Source organism: Plecotus auritus (genome assembly GCF_963455305.1).
Source record: "Plecotus auritus genome assembly, chromosome: 13".
Taxonomy (NCBI): Eukaryota; Metazoa; Chordata; class Mammalia; order Chiroptera; family Vespertilionidae; genus Plecotus; species Plecotus auritus.
This window is the reverse complement of record NC_137779.1, coordinates 30026088-30041730: the sequence shown is the minus strand read 5'-3', so window position 1 is coordinate 30041730 and position 15643 is coordinate 30026088. Positions and strand designations below refer to the sequence as shown.

General features: G+C 48.3%; 1 protein-coding gene across 2 annotated transcripts; it reads left to right on the top strand.

Moving 5' to 3' along the window:
- The first annotated feature begins 1764 nt into the window (after nucleotides 1–1764).
- On the top strand, nucleotides 1765–15404 carry LOC308238497 (glutathione S-transferase theta-1). 2 transcript variants are annotated; one of them, XM_080650445.1, is made up of 5 exons: nucleotides 1765–2335; nucleotides 5083–5170; nucleotides 6259–6409; nucleotides 14585–14761; nucleotides 14960–15404. In XM_080650445.1, exons 1-5 carry the CDS (start codon nucleotides 1888–1890, stop codon nucleotides 15152–15154), a joined length of 1059 nt encoding a protein of 352 aa, XP_080506571.1. In that variant the 5' UTR covers nucleotides 1765–1887; the 3' UTR covers nucleotides 15155–15404. The 2 variants fall into 2 exon arrangements, with proteins under 2 accessions (XP_080506571.1, XP_080506572.1); XM_080650446.1 differs by lacking the exon at nucleotides 5083–5170 and having other exon boundaries at nucleotides 2126–2335.
- Nucleotides 15405–15643: the final 239 nt, after the last annotated feature.

Sequence of the window (15643 nt, the reverse complement as noted above, 5' to 3'; positions counted from 1 at the left end):
GGTGGGAAGATATATGCGTTTCCCATGACACAGACAATTGGGCAGTGAAGGCCTGGGGTGGGGGTGGGGGCGGGCTAGAGGGGGTCAATGGGGGAAAAAAGGAGACGTCTGTAATACTTTCAACAATGAAGATTTAATTTAAAAAAATCTAAAAAAATGAAATAAAAATTAAAGGTTAAGGATGGTCAGACTGTCAGTAATAATAGTTGATGACTTCAATACTCCACTATCAATAATGCAGAGAAGCCGAAGACTTGAACACCATAAACTAATCGGATATATATATATATATATATATCCCCAATATATATATACAGAACACTCAAGAACAGCAGAATAGCCCTAACCAGTTTGGATCAGAGGATAGACCTTCGGCCTGTGGACCTAAGGGTCCCGGGTTCAATTCCAGTCAAAGGCACATACCTCCGTTGTAGGCTCCTCCCCGGGCCCGGCCCTGGTCGGGGGCTTGCAGGAGGCAACCCATCGATGTGTTTCTCCCACATCGATGTTTCTCTCTGTCTTTCCCTCTCTCTTCCACTCTCCCTAAAAAATCAATGGAAAAATATCCTTGGGTGAGGATTAAAAACTAAATAAATTTAAAACAAAAAACAAAGACCAGCAGAATAAACATTCTTTTCAAGTGCATGTGGAATATTTTCCAGGATAGACCATATGTTAGGCTGTAAAATCTCAAGTTTATTTATTTATTTATTTATTTATTTATTTTTGACATGACAAGGTAAGTGTTTAATTAATATTTGCTGAATTGAATTGTAAACCACTTACAGCTACATTTATAAATCATCTTTTTTTAAAAAAAATATTTTTATTGATATTTTACAGAGAGGAAGGGAGAGGGATAGAGAGTTAGAAACATCGATCAGCTGCCTCCTGCACACCTCCCACTGGGGATGTGCCCGCAACCAAGGTCCATGCCCTTGACCGGAATCGAACCCGGGACCCTTCAGTCCGCAGGCTGACGCTCTATCCACTGAGCCAAACCAGTTTTGGCTAAAATCTCAAGTTTAAACAGATAGAAATCGTAACAATGCATGTTCTCTGAATGCAATGGAATAAACCAGAAAAATCTGGCTCTGGGCTCCATGCCCTTAGCCCCACACTCCATAGAGGCTGGTTCCAGCAAGTGTCAGAGGCCTGGGGCCACGGTGGGCATTGTGTGGCGGCTCACTTCCCTCCTCTTGCACACCCCGGAGCCTCACCACCTTGGTCTTCCTGCTGGGGTGGGCACTGGGCCTCCCAGTCGCCGGGACTGCTTCTTTCCTTCTCTGGGCCCCCGTTTCGCCATCTTTCTTTTATTCATTATTTAAATATATTTTTGCCGAAACCGGTGTGGCTCAGTGGATAGAACGTCCGCCTGCGGACTGAAGGGTCCCAGGTTCGATTCCGGTCAAGGGCACGTGCCTTGGTTGCGGGCACATCCCCAGGAGGAGGTGTGCAGGAGGCAGCTGATCGATGTTTCTCTGTCATCGATGTTTCTGGCTCTCTATCCCTCTCCCTTCCTCTCTGTAAAAAATCAATGAAATATATTTTAAAAAATATATTTTTATTGATTTCAGAGAGGAAGGGAGAGGGAGAGAGAGAGAGAGAGAAACATCCATGATGAGAGAGAATCATGGATCGGCTGCCTCCCGCAAGTCCCCCACTGGGGATCGAGCCCACAACCCAGGCATGTGCCCTTGACCGGAATCGAACCTGGGACCTTTCAGTCTGCAGGCTGACGCTCTATCCACTGAGCCACACCGGCTCGGGCCGTTTCTCCATCCTGAACATGGTAAGGACAGAGCCAGCCCTCCCGCCTCTGCATACGTATCCGCAAACTTTCTGGGTCAGTAGTCACGCCTGGGCCTTCACTTCCTCATCTGTAAAATGGGGATGATAGGAGATTCTCCTGGATGCCAACCGCTGAAACGGGAAGCTATTATTCTAAATCCAATGAGCCAGCCACAAAGCACTGGGACTGGGCGCCCTCAGCCTGACCCTCCGAGGGGGGACCCGCCCATCGCCCCCCCTCTGGTGGGCCCTGAGCCCCAGGCTCCAGCCTCTAGGACACGCCCGCCCTGTCCGGGCGACGCCAGCCGTTGGACCTGGAATGACCACCAGGGGGCGTGGCCTCGGTGCCGAACTGGTCCGCGTCCCGCCGCTCTCCGCGCAGTGTCCCGAGGGTCCGGGTCGCCAGTTGGGTCCCGCGCCGCCCCTGCCGCCATGGGCCTGGAGCTCTACCTGGACCTGCTGTCGCAGCCCTGCCGCGCCGTCTACATCTTCGCCAAGAAGAACGGCGTCCCCTTCGAGCTGCGCACCGTGGAGCTGCTCAAAGGTGCGCCCGGCCGGCGGGGTTTCCGGGGAACCGAGAGGTCGGGGAGGAACGGGGAGGTCGCTGGAGGGGGATGGGGGACCCCCTCCCCGCGCTACCCGCTTCCTGGGGCCATCGCGGAAGATGGCGAGCCGCCAGGAAGCTCCCAGATCCTGGCAACCCCTGGAACTCTGCTCGACCAGAGGCCAAATCAAGGCGGAGAGACCCGCCGGCGGCGTGGCTCCGTGGCTGAGCATCGACCTAGGAGCCAGGAGGTCAGGGCGCATGCCTGGGGTGCGGGCGCGATCCCCAGTGGGGGGCGTGCAAGAGGCAGTGATCCATGGTTCTCTCTCTTCATTGATGTTTCTATCTCCCTCTCCCTCTCCCTCTCCCTTCCTCTCTGAAATCAATACATATAAAAATAAATAAAAAGGAGAGAGCTGGTGAAGAAAGGGGTGCCCCTGGGCGGGGGCCAGGGCGCCTTTAGAAGAGAGGCGGGCAGGAGGGGAGGGGTGAAGGTGGCCCAGTGTAGAGCCCGGGACGGAGTCCAGCCCCGCCTGGGCAGCCTCCCGCTCGGAAGTTCTGCAACAGCTCGCACTGCCCCCACGTTCCAGCCCTTCTCTCCACCGCCCAGTCTGCACTGGAGCCCCTTCTATCCCCCCCCACTCCTCTTCCTCCCACTCCCCCTCTCCTCCCCCTCTCCCTCCCCTTCTCCCCCTCCCCTTCCTCCTCCCCCCTCCTTCCCCTCCCCTTCCCCTCCTCCCCCCTCCCCTTCCTCCTCCCTCCTCCTCTTCCTCCCTCTCCCCCTCCCCCTTCCCCCTCCTCTGCCCCTCCTCCTTCTCCTCCTCTTCCTCCCCCTCCTCCTTCTCCTCCTCTTCCTCCCCCTCTTCCTTCTCCTCCTCCTCCTCCTCCCCCTCCTCCTCCTCCTTTTCCCACTCTCCCCCTCCTCCTCCTCCCACTCTCCCCCTCCTCCTCCTTCCCCTCCTCCTCCCCCTCCTCCTTCTCCTCCTCTTCCTCCCCCTCCTCCTTCTCCTCCTCTTCCTCCCCCTCTTCCTCCTCCCCCTCCTCCTCCTCCCCCCTCCTCCTCCTCCCACTCTCCTCCTCCTCCTCCTCCCCTTCCTCCTCCTCCCACTCCCCTCCTCCTCCTTCCCCTCCTCCTCCTCCTTCCCCTCCTCCTCCCCCTCCTCCTTCTCCTCCAACCCCTCTGCCTCCTCCTCCTCCTCCCCCCTTCTCGTCCCCTCCTCCTCCTCCTCCCCCCTCCTCGTCCCCTCCTCCTCCTCCTCCCCCCTCCTCCTCTTCCTTCTCCTCCTTCCCCTCCTCCTTCTCCTCCAACCCCTCCGCCTCCTCCTCCTTCTCTTCCTCCAACTCTGCCTTTATTCACTTTGTCCTGTTTCCCTTGTTCCTGATGGGGAGGGGGCGTTCCGTGGTGTACCCTGGGAAAGGGAGGAGGGTTTGGGGGGCTTGGTGAACCCTACACCCTGAGCAAGAGGATTTGTTTCTTTGGCAAGGCCCCAAGGACATGACTGGCACAGGGAGGCCTGGCACGTGGGTGCAGAACCCACGGAGGAAACGTAGGGCAGCTTGCCCTGGCCCGTTTGGCTCAGTGGACAGAGTGTCGGCCGGAGGGTCCCGGGTTTGACTCAGGTCAAGGGCACGTACCTGGGTTGTAGGTTCCCCAGCCCTGGTCGGGTGTGCAGGAGGCATCCAATCCATGTTTCTCCCACATTAATGTTTCTCTGTCACTCCCGCTCCCTTCCACTCTCTGAAAATCCCTGGGAGAGGCCCTCGGGTGAGGATTAAGGACAGACAGCAGTAGGGTGACCCGGCTGAGCCTTCGACCGGGCGCCTCTCCACCTCCTCTGTGCCCTTGCGCCGGCCTGTCTCTCTGTGGGAATCACCCTCTTCCCAGCCTCCTCTGTGGACGGCCGCCTGTCCGGCCCGGGGTTCCCTCTGCAGAGTGTGGGGCAGGAGAGGGCACGGGGACAAAGGGGTGTCCCAGCCAGGATGTCAGAGAGAGGGGTGTGCCGAGGGAGGAGTTTCTCACAGGAGAGGAGGGAGGGAGTCCTTGGCGCAGGCACGGTGGGAAGGGAGGGAGGGAGGGCGGTGGGTGAGGCTGCGGCTGGAGGGTTAAGGGGTTGTGTGTGGCTTTGAGAAGTTTCCCCAAGGCCGGGGTAATGGGGAGCCACGGAAGGCTGTTGAGCAGGCAGTGGTTCGACTTTTAAAAATACATGTTTTTATTGACCTCAGAGAGAAAGGGAGAGGGAGAGAGAGAAACATCATTGATTGGCCGCCTCCTGCATGCAGGGCATGTGCTCTGACCGGGAATCGAACAATAATCTCCTAACTCAGTGGTTGGCAAACTGCGGCTCTCGAGCCACATTCGGCTCTTTGGCCCCTTGAGTTTTCAGCAAAGGCCAGCTTAGGAGTACCCTAATTAAGTTAATAACAATGTACCTACCTATATAGTTTCAGTTTAAAAAATGTGGCTCTCAAAAGAAATTTCAATCGTGGTACTGTTGATATTTGGCTCTGTGGACTAAGGAGTTTGCCGACCACTGTCCTAGCTCATAGGTTGACGCTCAACCCCTGAGCCACACTGGCCGGGCGGCAGTGGAGACCTAAGTGCCCGTCAGAAGCTCTCCGGGCGCAGCTGCAGGAGCAGAAAGCTCTCGGATAAACTCAGGCCGAGGCCAGGACCCTGCGGGGAGTGGGCACAGGCCCTACGGGCTCCCCGTTCTCCTCTGACCGCCACCATGATGCGCTCTCCGCAGGCCAGCACCTCAGCGATGACTTTGCCCAGGTGAACCCCCTCAAGAAGGTGCCTGCCCTGAAGGACGGGGACTTCACCTTGACAGAGAGGTAACTGGGCCCAGGGCTGCTCCCAGGCCTCGCTGGGACCACCTTGTCCCAACCCTCTATTTCATCTTACTTTATTTTTTAAAATATATTTTTATTGATGTCAGAGAGGCAGGGAGAAGGAGAGGGAGACAGAAACTTCAATGATGAGAGAGAATCATGGATCGGCTGCCTCCTGCATGCCCCCTACTGGGGATGGAGCCTGCAACCTGGGCCTGTGCTCTGACCGGAATTGAAACATGACTTCCTAGCCCTAACCGGTGTGGCTCAGTGGATAGAGCGTCGGCCTGCGGACTGAGGGGTCCCGGGTTCGATTCCGGTCAAGGGCATGTACCTTGGTTTCGGGCACATCCCTAGTAGGGGGTGTGCAGGAGGCGGCTGATGGATGTTTCTCTCCCATCGATGTTTATAACTCTCTATCCCTCTCCCTTCCTCTCTGTAAAAAATCAATAAAATATATATATTAAAAAAAAAGAAAAAGAAAGAAACATGACTTCCTGCTGGTTCATAGGCCAATGTTCTATCCATTGAGCCCAAACGGCTGGGGCAGAATTGAGCTTCTTTAAGGCTCAGCTCTGATGCCATCTCCTCCAGGAAGCTCTCTCTGGCCCTCCCTCCCATCAGACGTTGTCTCTGAGCACGTGGCTGGCCACGGCTGTGGGCTGTTGCCTGCGGGTAGGATCAGCTTGGGCGTGAGTCTCAGAAAGACTCTCAGCTCTGCTGCCCCCAAAAGCCGTGTGTCCAGGGCGAGTCCCTTCACTGTCCTAAGCCTGGCTTCCTTGTCTGGAAAATGAGGCAAATACTCTGGCACGTTGTCAGGAAGATTAAAGAAAGTGCCCTTTCTTTTCTTCTGTTTTTAAATATGTTTTTATTGACTTTAGAGAGGAAGGGAGAGGGAGAGAGAGAATCATGGAGCGGCTACCGCCTGCACGCTCCACACTGGGGATGGAGCCTGCAACCCGGGCGTGTGCCCTGACCGGGAATCGAACCCAGGGCCCTTCAGTCTGCAGGCTGACGCTCTGTCCACTGAGCCACACCAGCTAGGGCCACAGTGCCCTTTCTGCACCCTTCATGTCCTCCCTCCCCTGCAGTGTGGCCATCCTACTCTACCTGACTCGCAAGTTCAAGGTCCCTGACCACTGGTACCCCCAGGAGCTGCAGGCTCGTGCCCGCGTGGATGAGTACCTGGCATGGCAGCACACGACCTTGCGGAAAAACTGCCTCCGGACCCTGTGGCATAAGGTGAGGCCCAGGCAGGGGGGCAGTGAGGGCAGCACCTCAAAGAGGCTCAGGCACCGTCCCCTTCTCCTGTTCAGTGTGGGTAGTTTCTACTGACCTGACTTTGACTTCACTCCTTCTTCCTTCTATGGTGCTCAGGTTGCTGTTAAGCCCATGGAATACATTAAAAATATATATATATATATATTTTATTGATGTCAGAGAGGAACGGAGAGGGAGGGAGAGAGAAACATCAATGATGAGAGAGAGTCATCAATCGGCTGCCTCCTGCATGCTCCCTCCTGGGGATGGAGCCTGCCACCTGGGCATGTGTCCCTGACCCAAATCGAACCCGGGATCCTTCAGTCTGCAGGCTGATGCTCTATCCACTGAGCAAAACTGGCTAGCGCCGGGCCTCACTTTCTTTCTTTTTTTTTTTTTTTTGTCTGTTATTTTATTTTTTATTTTATTTTTTTTTTCAAATTTTTATTAAGGTATTATATGTGTACATATCTTACCATTGCCCCCCACCCCCACCCCACTCCCATACATGCCCTCACCCCCCAATGTTTTGCATCCGTTGGTTAATCTTATATACATGCATATAAGTCCTTCAGTTGATCTCTTATTTCCCCCACCTCTCCCTAACCTTACCACTGTAATTTGACAGTCTGTTTGATGCTTTACTGCCTCTGTAACTATCATTTTGTTCATCAGTTTATAATGTTTTTCATTATCCCCAAATGAGTGGGATCATGTGGTATTTTTCTTTCATTGACTGGCTTATTTCACTTAGCATAATGTTCTCTAATTCCATCCAAGTGCCTACAAATGGTAGTAATTCCTTCTTTTTTACGGCAGCATAGTATTCCATTGTGTAGATGTACCATAGTTTTCTGATCCAGTCATCTGCTGATGGGCATTTAGGCTGTTTCCAAATCTTAGCTATTGTAAATTGTGCTGCTATGAACATAGGGGTGCATATATCCTTTCTGATTGGTGTTTCTGGTTTCTTAGGATATATTCCTAGGAGTGGGATTACTGGGTCAAATGGGAGTTCCATTTTCAGTTTTTTGAGGAAACTCCATACTGTTCTCCACAGTGGCTGCACCAGTCTGCATTCCCACCAGCAGTGCACGAGGGTTCCTTTTTCTCCGCATCCTCGCCAACACTTGTCGTTTGTTGATTTGTTGATGATAGCCATTCTGACAGGTGTGAGATGGTATCGCATTGTTGTTTTGATTTGCATCTCTCGGATAATTAGTGATTTTGAGCATGTTTTCATGTGTCTCTTGGCCTTCCTTCTGTCTTCTTTCGAAAAGCTTCTATTTAGGTCCGTTGCCCATTTTTTTATTGGATCATTTATCTTCCTTTTATTAAGTTGTATAAGCTGCCTGTAGATGTTGGAAATTAAACCTTTATCAGTGATACCATTTGCAAATATGTTCTCCCATACAGTGGGGTTTCTTGTTGTTTTGTTGATGGTTTCTTTTGCTGTGCAAAAGCTTTTTATTTTGATGTAGTCCCATTTGTTTATTTTCTGTTTGGCTTCCATTGCCCTAGGGGCAGTATCACTGAAAAAGTTCTTTTGGCATATGTCTGAGATTTTGCTGCCTGTGGATTCCTCTAGTATTTTTATGGTTTCCCGTCTTATATTTAAGTCCTGTACCCATTTTGAGTTTATTTTTGTGTATGGTGTAAGTTGGTGATCTAGTTTCATTTTTTTGCATGTATCTGTCCAAATTTCCCAACACCATTTATTAAAGAGACTGTCTTGACTCCATTGTATGCTCATGCCTCCTTTGTCAAATATTAAATGTGCATATTGGTTTGGGTCGATATCTGGATTCTCTATTCTGTTCCATTGATCTATATGTCTGTTCTTGTGCCAGTACCAGGCTGTTTTGATGACAGTGGCTTTGTAATACAGCTTGAAATCTGGTATTGAGATCCCTCCTACTTTATTCTTCTTTCTCAGGATTGCTGTGGCTATTCGGGGTCTTTTTTTATTCCAGATGAATTTTTGGAGAGTTCTTTCTAGGTCTGTGAAATACGCCGTTGGTATTTTAATGGGGAGTGCATTGAATCTATAGATTGCTTTGGGTAGTATGGACATTTTAATGATGTTGATTCTACCAATCCATGAACATGGTATGTTCTTCCATCTGTTTACATCTTCCTCTATCTCTTTTTTCAGTGTCCTGTAGTTTTCCGCATATAGGTCTTTTACCTCCTTGGTTAGGTTTATTCCTAAGTATCTTAATTTTTTTGGTGCGATGGAAAATGGGATTGCTTTTTTAGTCTCTCTTTCTGTAAGTTCATTGTTGGTGTATAGAAATGCCATAGATTTCTTGGTGTTAATTTTGTATCCTGCTACATTGCCGAATTCATTTATTAAGTCTGTTAGTTTTTTGATGGAGTCTTTCGGGTTTTTTATGTACAATATCATGTCATCTGCAAATAAGGACAGCTTTACTTCTTCTTTTCCAATTTGGATGCCTTTTATTTCTTCTTCTTGTCTAATTGCAATGGCTAATACTTCCAGTACTATGTCAAACAGGAGTGGTGAGAGTGGGCATCCCTGTCTTGTTCCTGTTCTTAGGGGAAATGGTTTTAGTTTTTGCCCATTGAGTATGATGTTAGCTGTGGGTTTATCATATATAGCTTTTATGATGTTGAGGTATGATCCTTCTATTCCCACCTTGTTGAGAGTTTTTATCAAGAAAGGGTGTTGGATTTTGTCAAATGCTTTTTCTGCATCAATTGATATGACTATGTGATTTTTATCTCTCAATTTGTTTATGTGATGTATAACATTTATTGATTTGCGGATATTGAACCATCCTTGCATTCCTGGGATAAATCCTACTTGGTCATGGTGTATGATCTTTCTGATGTACTGCTGGATCCTATTTGCTAGAATTTTATTGAGGATTTTGGCATCTACATTCATGAGGGATATTGGCCTGTAATTCTCCTTCATTGTGTTGTCTTTATCTGGTTTTGGTATTAGGGTGATGCTGGCTTCATAGAAGGAGCTGGGAAGTGTTCCTTCCTCTTGAATTTTTTGGAATAGTCTGAGGAGGATAGGTTTTAGTTCTTCCTTGAATGTTTGGTAGAACTCTCCTGTGAAGCCGTCTGGCCCCGGGCTTTTGTTTGCCGGAAGCTCTTTGATGACTGCTTCAATTTCTTCCATAGTTACTGGCATGTTGAGCTGTTTAGATTCTTCCTGATTGAGTTTTGGAAGGTTATATTTTTCTAGGAATATGTCCATTTCCTCCAGGTTGTCCAGTTTGTTGGAATAGAGTTGTTCGTAGTATTTTTTAACGATCCTTTGTATTTCGGCGGGATCTGTTGTTATTTCACCTCTTTCATTTCTGATCTTGTTTATTTGGGTCCTCTCCCTTTGCTTCTTGGTGAGCCTGGCTAGAGGTTCATCAATCTTGTTTATCCTTTCAAAGAACCAGCTCTTGGTTTTGTTGATCTTTTGTATTGTTTCTTTGGTCTCTATGTCGTTTATCTGTGCTCTGATCTTTATTATTTCCTTCCTTCTGCTTACACTGGGCTTTTCTTGTTGCTCTTTTTCTAACTCTTTGAGTTGTTGGGTTAGGTAATTTATTAACCCTGTTTCTTGTTTTTTGCAGTAGGCTTGTAGAGCTATGAACTTCCCTCTCAAGACTGCTTTCGCTGTGTCCCATAGATTTTGGATTGTAGTGTTTTCATTGTCATTTGTTGTCATGATGTTTTTTATTTCTTCTTTGATCTCTCTGGTAACCCAGTCATGGTTTAATAGCATGCTGTTTAGTCTCCATGTGTTTGATTTCTTTGGGTTGTTTTTATTGTAGTTGATTTCCAGTTTTATGCCACTGTGGTCTGAGAAGATGCTTGATATGATTTCTATCTTCTTGAATTTAAAGAGACTTTGCCTATGTCCCAACATATGGTCTATCTTTGAAAATGACCCATGTGCGCTTGAGAAGAATGTATATTCTGTGGCTTTGGGGTGAAATGTTCTGAAGATGTCAATTAATTCCATCTGGTCTAGTGAGTCATTTAGGATTGATGTTTCTTTGCTGATGTTTTGTTTAGAGGATTTGTCCAATGGTGATAGTGGGGTATTAAAGTCTCCTACTATGATTGTATTGCTGTCAATGTCTCCCTTGATATCCTCCAGGAGTTTTTTTATGTATTTGGGTGCTCCTGTATTGGGTGCATATATGTTTACCAGAGTTATTTCTTCTTGTTGGATTGCTCCCTTTTGATTATGAAATGGCCTTCCTTATCTCTTGTTATGTCCTTCAGTTTGAGATCTAATTTGTCAGAAATAAGTATTGCTACCCCAGCTTTTTTTTCAGTTCCATTTGCCTGGAAAACCTTTTTCCATCCCTTCACCCTCAGTCTGTGTGCGTCTTTTTTTCTGAGGTGGGTTTCTTGTAGACAGCAGATATATGGGTCGTGTTTTCTTATCCAATCTGTTACCCTATGTCTTTTGATTGGGGCATTTAATCCATTTACATTTAAAGTTATTATTGATAGGTACTTATTTGTCGCCATTCCTATTCTTTACCCCTGTGTTACTTCTTCGCTTCCTGTTTCTTTCTTTCTTTTTTTTTTTTTTTTTTACAGTAGACCCTTTAGCATTTCTTGCATTGCTGGTTTGGTGGTAATAAATTCCCTTAGTCCTTTTTTGTCTGTGAAGCTCCTGATTTCACCTTCAATTTTGATTGACAGCCTTGCTGGGTACAGTATTCTTGGATTCAGCCCCTTTCTTTGCATGACTTTGTATATTTCATTCCATTCTCTTCTGGCCTGATGAGTTTCTGTTGAGAAATCAGTTGCTAGTCTGATGGGGGTTCCTTTGTATGTAACTTTCTGTCTCTCTCTTGCTGCTTTTAAGATTCTTACTTTGTCGTTGGTGTTTGCCAATTTAATTATAATGTGCCTTGGCGTCGGTCTTTTGGGGTTCATTTTGCTTGGGACTCTGTGAGCTTCTTGGATTTGTGTGGGTTTTTTCTTCCCTATATCTGGGAAATTTTCTGTCATTATTTCTTCAAAGAGGTTTTCTATTCCTTGCTCAGCTTCCTTTCCTTCTGGAACCCCTATTATGCGGATGTTGTTTTGTTTCGTGTTGTCCCAAAGTTCCCTTAGACTCTCCTCCTGCCTTTTAATTTTTTTTTCTAGAAGTTGCTTTTCTTGTGTATTTTTTTCCATCTTGTCTTCTAGCTCACTGATGCGGTCCTCTGCTTCTTCTAGTCTACTCTTGATGCTTTCTATTGAGTTCTTTACAGCAGCGATGTCATTTTTCATTTCTTCTTGGTTCTTCTTCATTTCCTCTTGGTTCTTGCTCATATTGTCGAATTTGTCTTCCATTCTTTTCAGCAACCTTATGACCATTTCTCTGAATTCTTTTTCTGGAAGGTTGCTTGCCTCCATTTCGTTTACTTCCTTTTCTGGTGATGCCTGCTTTTCTTTCATATGTGGGCTGCTTCTTTGTCTCCCCATGGTCTCTCTTCTCTGGGTGTCTGGTTATGTAGTTCTCTCTCTCCTGGGTTGATTTAAAGGCACAAAATACAGCACTACCAGGTACAACTCACAAGGCACTGAACAGGAATGTATTCACGATATTAATAACCTCCAATAAAGGTGACCACCAGAGAAAGGCAAATTAGGTGATAGGAGAGAAAGAAGAAGAGGAAAAAAGAAAGAAAGAAAGAAAAAAAGAAAAAAGGAGTGTGAAAATGAAATTGGGAAAAGGGAAAGTAAAGAGAAAAAAAAAAAAGTAAGAGAGACAAGAAAGTGACTAAGAGAGAAAGGGGAACAGACTATATATATTGGGGATAAAACTCCAATAGAACAATCACTAATCCCAGCAAATGCCAGCAACAAGTGCCTGGGGATTAGTACAAACTACAACACCAACTAATATGGAGTGAGGCAAGGGAAAGCTGAAGCACAAAACAAACAAAAAAATAAACAAAAGAAGAATAAGCAAAACAATCTCACAAAAAAAGCATAAAAATTGGATATAATCTACATTCAAGCAAACAACAACAAAAGGACAGAGAGAAGGACAAGTTTATGGATAGCTCAGACAGCGAAGGGAGAGGTGTATGTGGACTTGGAGCAGGGGATTGGAGATTAGATATGTAAGTAGGGTGAAATTTTAACAAGGGGTAAACAGAAAGAATAGGGAAAATCTAAAGCAGTAAAAGGGTAAGACAAACAGGACACTGAAAAGGGGGAGGTTAGGAAGAGAGTGATGGCCTAAAGGTAGAGTTGAGATAGAGTAAAACGATGCTAAGGGAAAGATAAAAAATAGAATGTAGAACCCTAATCCCAAAATAAAATGAAGAGAAAATAAAATGACACTTTAAAAAAAAAAAAAAAGATAAAATAGCAGTAGTGATAATACGGATTGAAAATAAAAATGTAATCATTAAAAAGGTAAAATCAAGTGATGAAAAAAGAAAAAAAAGTTTCTTGATTAAAAGATGCAAAAAATGAAAATAAAAAAAAAATAATAAAAAAATAAAAGGTAAAAATAAAATGTGAAGTAGTGAAGGTCATTCACTTCCTCTGTTTTTCTGTTTGGCACGCCTGTTTCTCAGTCCAGACAGTATTGCAGTTCCCTGCGATCCACTGCTCTTCGGTGTTGTAAGCCAGTCCTGATTTTAAGCAGGCGGTGTGTCTTAATTTCTCGTATTCCTTTATTTTTGATTACACAAGAGTCAATTTGTGATTCAGCCCCTGGGTGGCAGTGTTTCTGGATTGACTTCCGGGTCTATCTATGGCCTCTCTAGGCAGTGTTAGAGCCTTCTTTCCCTGTGGCACTCGCCACCGGCCTGTGGGAGTGGGCTGCCTCAGAGCTGACTCTCTGATGGTCACTCCCCGCTCCGATCCCCAGGTTCCAGAAAAACAACCTTCCCCTGCAGTCTCCCAGGGTGTCCCCAACTGGGTGATCCTATGTATTGGGCTTAGTAATCAGAAGCAAGGATTTGAAGAGGAAAAAGCCCAAGTGTGCGAACTCCAGGACTGCGAGTAAGCCCAGGCACCCAGGGAGCGCACGGGCTGCGCGTAAGTCTGGACTGCCTGAAATTCTTAGGGTGTCCCTGCACTTCAGATCAAAATGGGTTGCTTTTTAGAGTGCCCTTCTCTTAGCAGCTCTGAGGACCCCTTTCCACAATCACAGATCACGCCAGCCCCTACAGCCACGGATTTTTCTAGGCACAGACTTCCCTGGTCCTCCAGCTCCCGCAAAACGCGCGTTCCTCTCTCCCGCCGGGACCAGAGACCTCACCTTATCCCAGGCGAAATCTGACCTTTCCGTGGTGGAGTGTAGAGCTCCTCTGAACCCGTGTGCTTGCGCCAGTTGGGGAGCGTTGTTCTGGGGCTCGCAGCTGTTCCTGGGGTGCCGCCGTTGTGGATTCTCAGGCTTCAGATAAGCTCCACTTTCCAGATCAAGATGGCGCAGACTCCACGTCCAAGCCCGCAGCTCCGGGAGGGGACCCAGCCGCAGTTGGTGCTGCCAGGTCAGGGGAACCCCGTTCAGCAGTCCCCCACCTCCTTCTGGAATTCAGCTGTCTCCCAACCAGCCAACAAACACTCCTTGTGCGACCCTCAGCTGTTCTTTCTTTCTGCTCCGGGACAAGGCTCGGAACACGTCTGTCTATTCCGCCGCCATTATTCCCTCTCATCTCACTTTCTTTTATGTACAATACAAGGCATGTACTGTTATTCCTGTATCATAGTTGAGGAAATCGAGGCTCAGAGGGTTTGCGTGTTTTGCTCTAGGTTCTGCAGTTTATGAGTGAGAGAGTGGAGACCTTAAAAGCCCATCCTCCTAATTACGTCTACTGTAAGAGGGATTGCTTTTATGTCAGGCGGAAACAGGTTATAAAATAGGTAGTTCCTGGGCCTGCCCCCTCCCCTCCACAGAGTTCAGGATCCCTTTGATTCATTCTCAAAGGGGTTTGAGTCCGGCAGAAGCCTCCAAGGCTCAGCCAATCAGAGCTCGTGGCGGCGGGAATAGTTCACTAGAGTGGGGTCCTTTCGGAATTTCCCTGCAGGCCTTCCCAGGATATGGAGCCAGGGAAGCAGCTCCAAAGTTGGGGTCGAGGGTGCTTGCCTTCCTGCCCCCAAGGCTGGGCTGGCCCTAACCACCACCCCTCTCTCCCTGCTCTTTGCCTGCCCACCCACCAGATAATGTTCCCCGTTTTCCTGGGTGAGCCCGTGTCTCCCGAGACCCTGGCAGCCACCCTGGCAGAGTTGGATGCGACCCTGCAGATACTGGAAGACAATTTCCTCCAGAACAAGGCCTTTCTGGTGGGGCCCCACATTTCCCTGGCTGACCTGGTAGCCGTCACGGAGCTGATGCATGTGAGTGCTGTGGGCTGGGCAGGCCCGCTAGGCTGGGTGGGTCGCTGAAGTCCTCCGCATGCCGCCCCACCCTGGGACTGGGACATTAAGCATATTTGAGGTCACCTCTTCTGGAGCTATGTGGTCCCCAAACGAGGCAGGTGCTGCTTGGCCTCGCCCATCCACCCTTACCCTGCCCTGTCCCCCTCTCCCCTACAGCCCGTGGGTGCTGGCTGCCAGATCTTTGAAAGCCGACCCAAGCTGGCTGCATGGAGGCAGCGCGTGGAGGCAGCGGTGGGGTCCCTCCTCTTCCAGGAGGCCCATGAGGTCATCCTGAAGGCCAGTGACTTACCACCTGCAGACCCTTCCGTAAAGCAGAAGCTGATGCCTAGGGTGCTGGCCATGATGCAATGAGCCGGGGAGCCCGCCCCCCCGGCTCTGCCCTTGGCAGATCACAAAGCACTTTCCTGAGACCCCAGAGAGCAGGAGTGATTTGCCTGAGACCCATTGCTTCTCAGGCCAGGTCCCTACCCCCACGCCATCTTCCACTGCTAGCTGAAAGGCGTTAGAGGAGAATAGCACTCAGACCTTGTCTCCTTTAATCACTGATTTCCTTTGCAGTTTGGTAAATAAACCTGGGCTCAGCCTGAGCCTCCACTTCTAACTCTGTTGTGTGTTTTATCTGACCTTTCTTCATTTTTTTTAAAAATATATTTTATTGATTTTTTACAGAGAGGAAGGAAGAGGGATAGATAGTCAGAAACATCGATGAGAGAGAAACATCGATCAGCTGCCTCTTGCACACCTCCTACTGGGGATGTGCCTGCAACCAAGTTACATGCCCTTGACCGGAATCGAACCTGGGACCTTTCAGTCCGCAGGCTGACGCTCTATCCACTGAGC

Bases quoted from the DNA above. Each gene is read 5' to 3' on its own strand.
- LOC308238497 (XM_080650445.1), top strand. From the start codon at position 1,888: ATGGGGATGATAGGAGATTCTCCTGGATGCCAACCGCTGAAACGGGAA. The intron at 6,410-14,584 runs GTGAGGCCCAGG...CCCACCCACCAG, and splicing joins TCCGGACCCTGTGGCATAAG to ATAATGTTCCCCGTTTTCCT. The intron at 14,762-14,959 runs GTGAGTGCTGTG...TCTCCCCTACAG, and splicing joins CCGTCACGGAGCTGATGCAT to CCCGTGGGTGCTGGCTGCCA.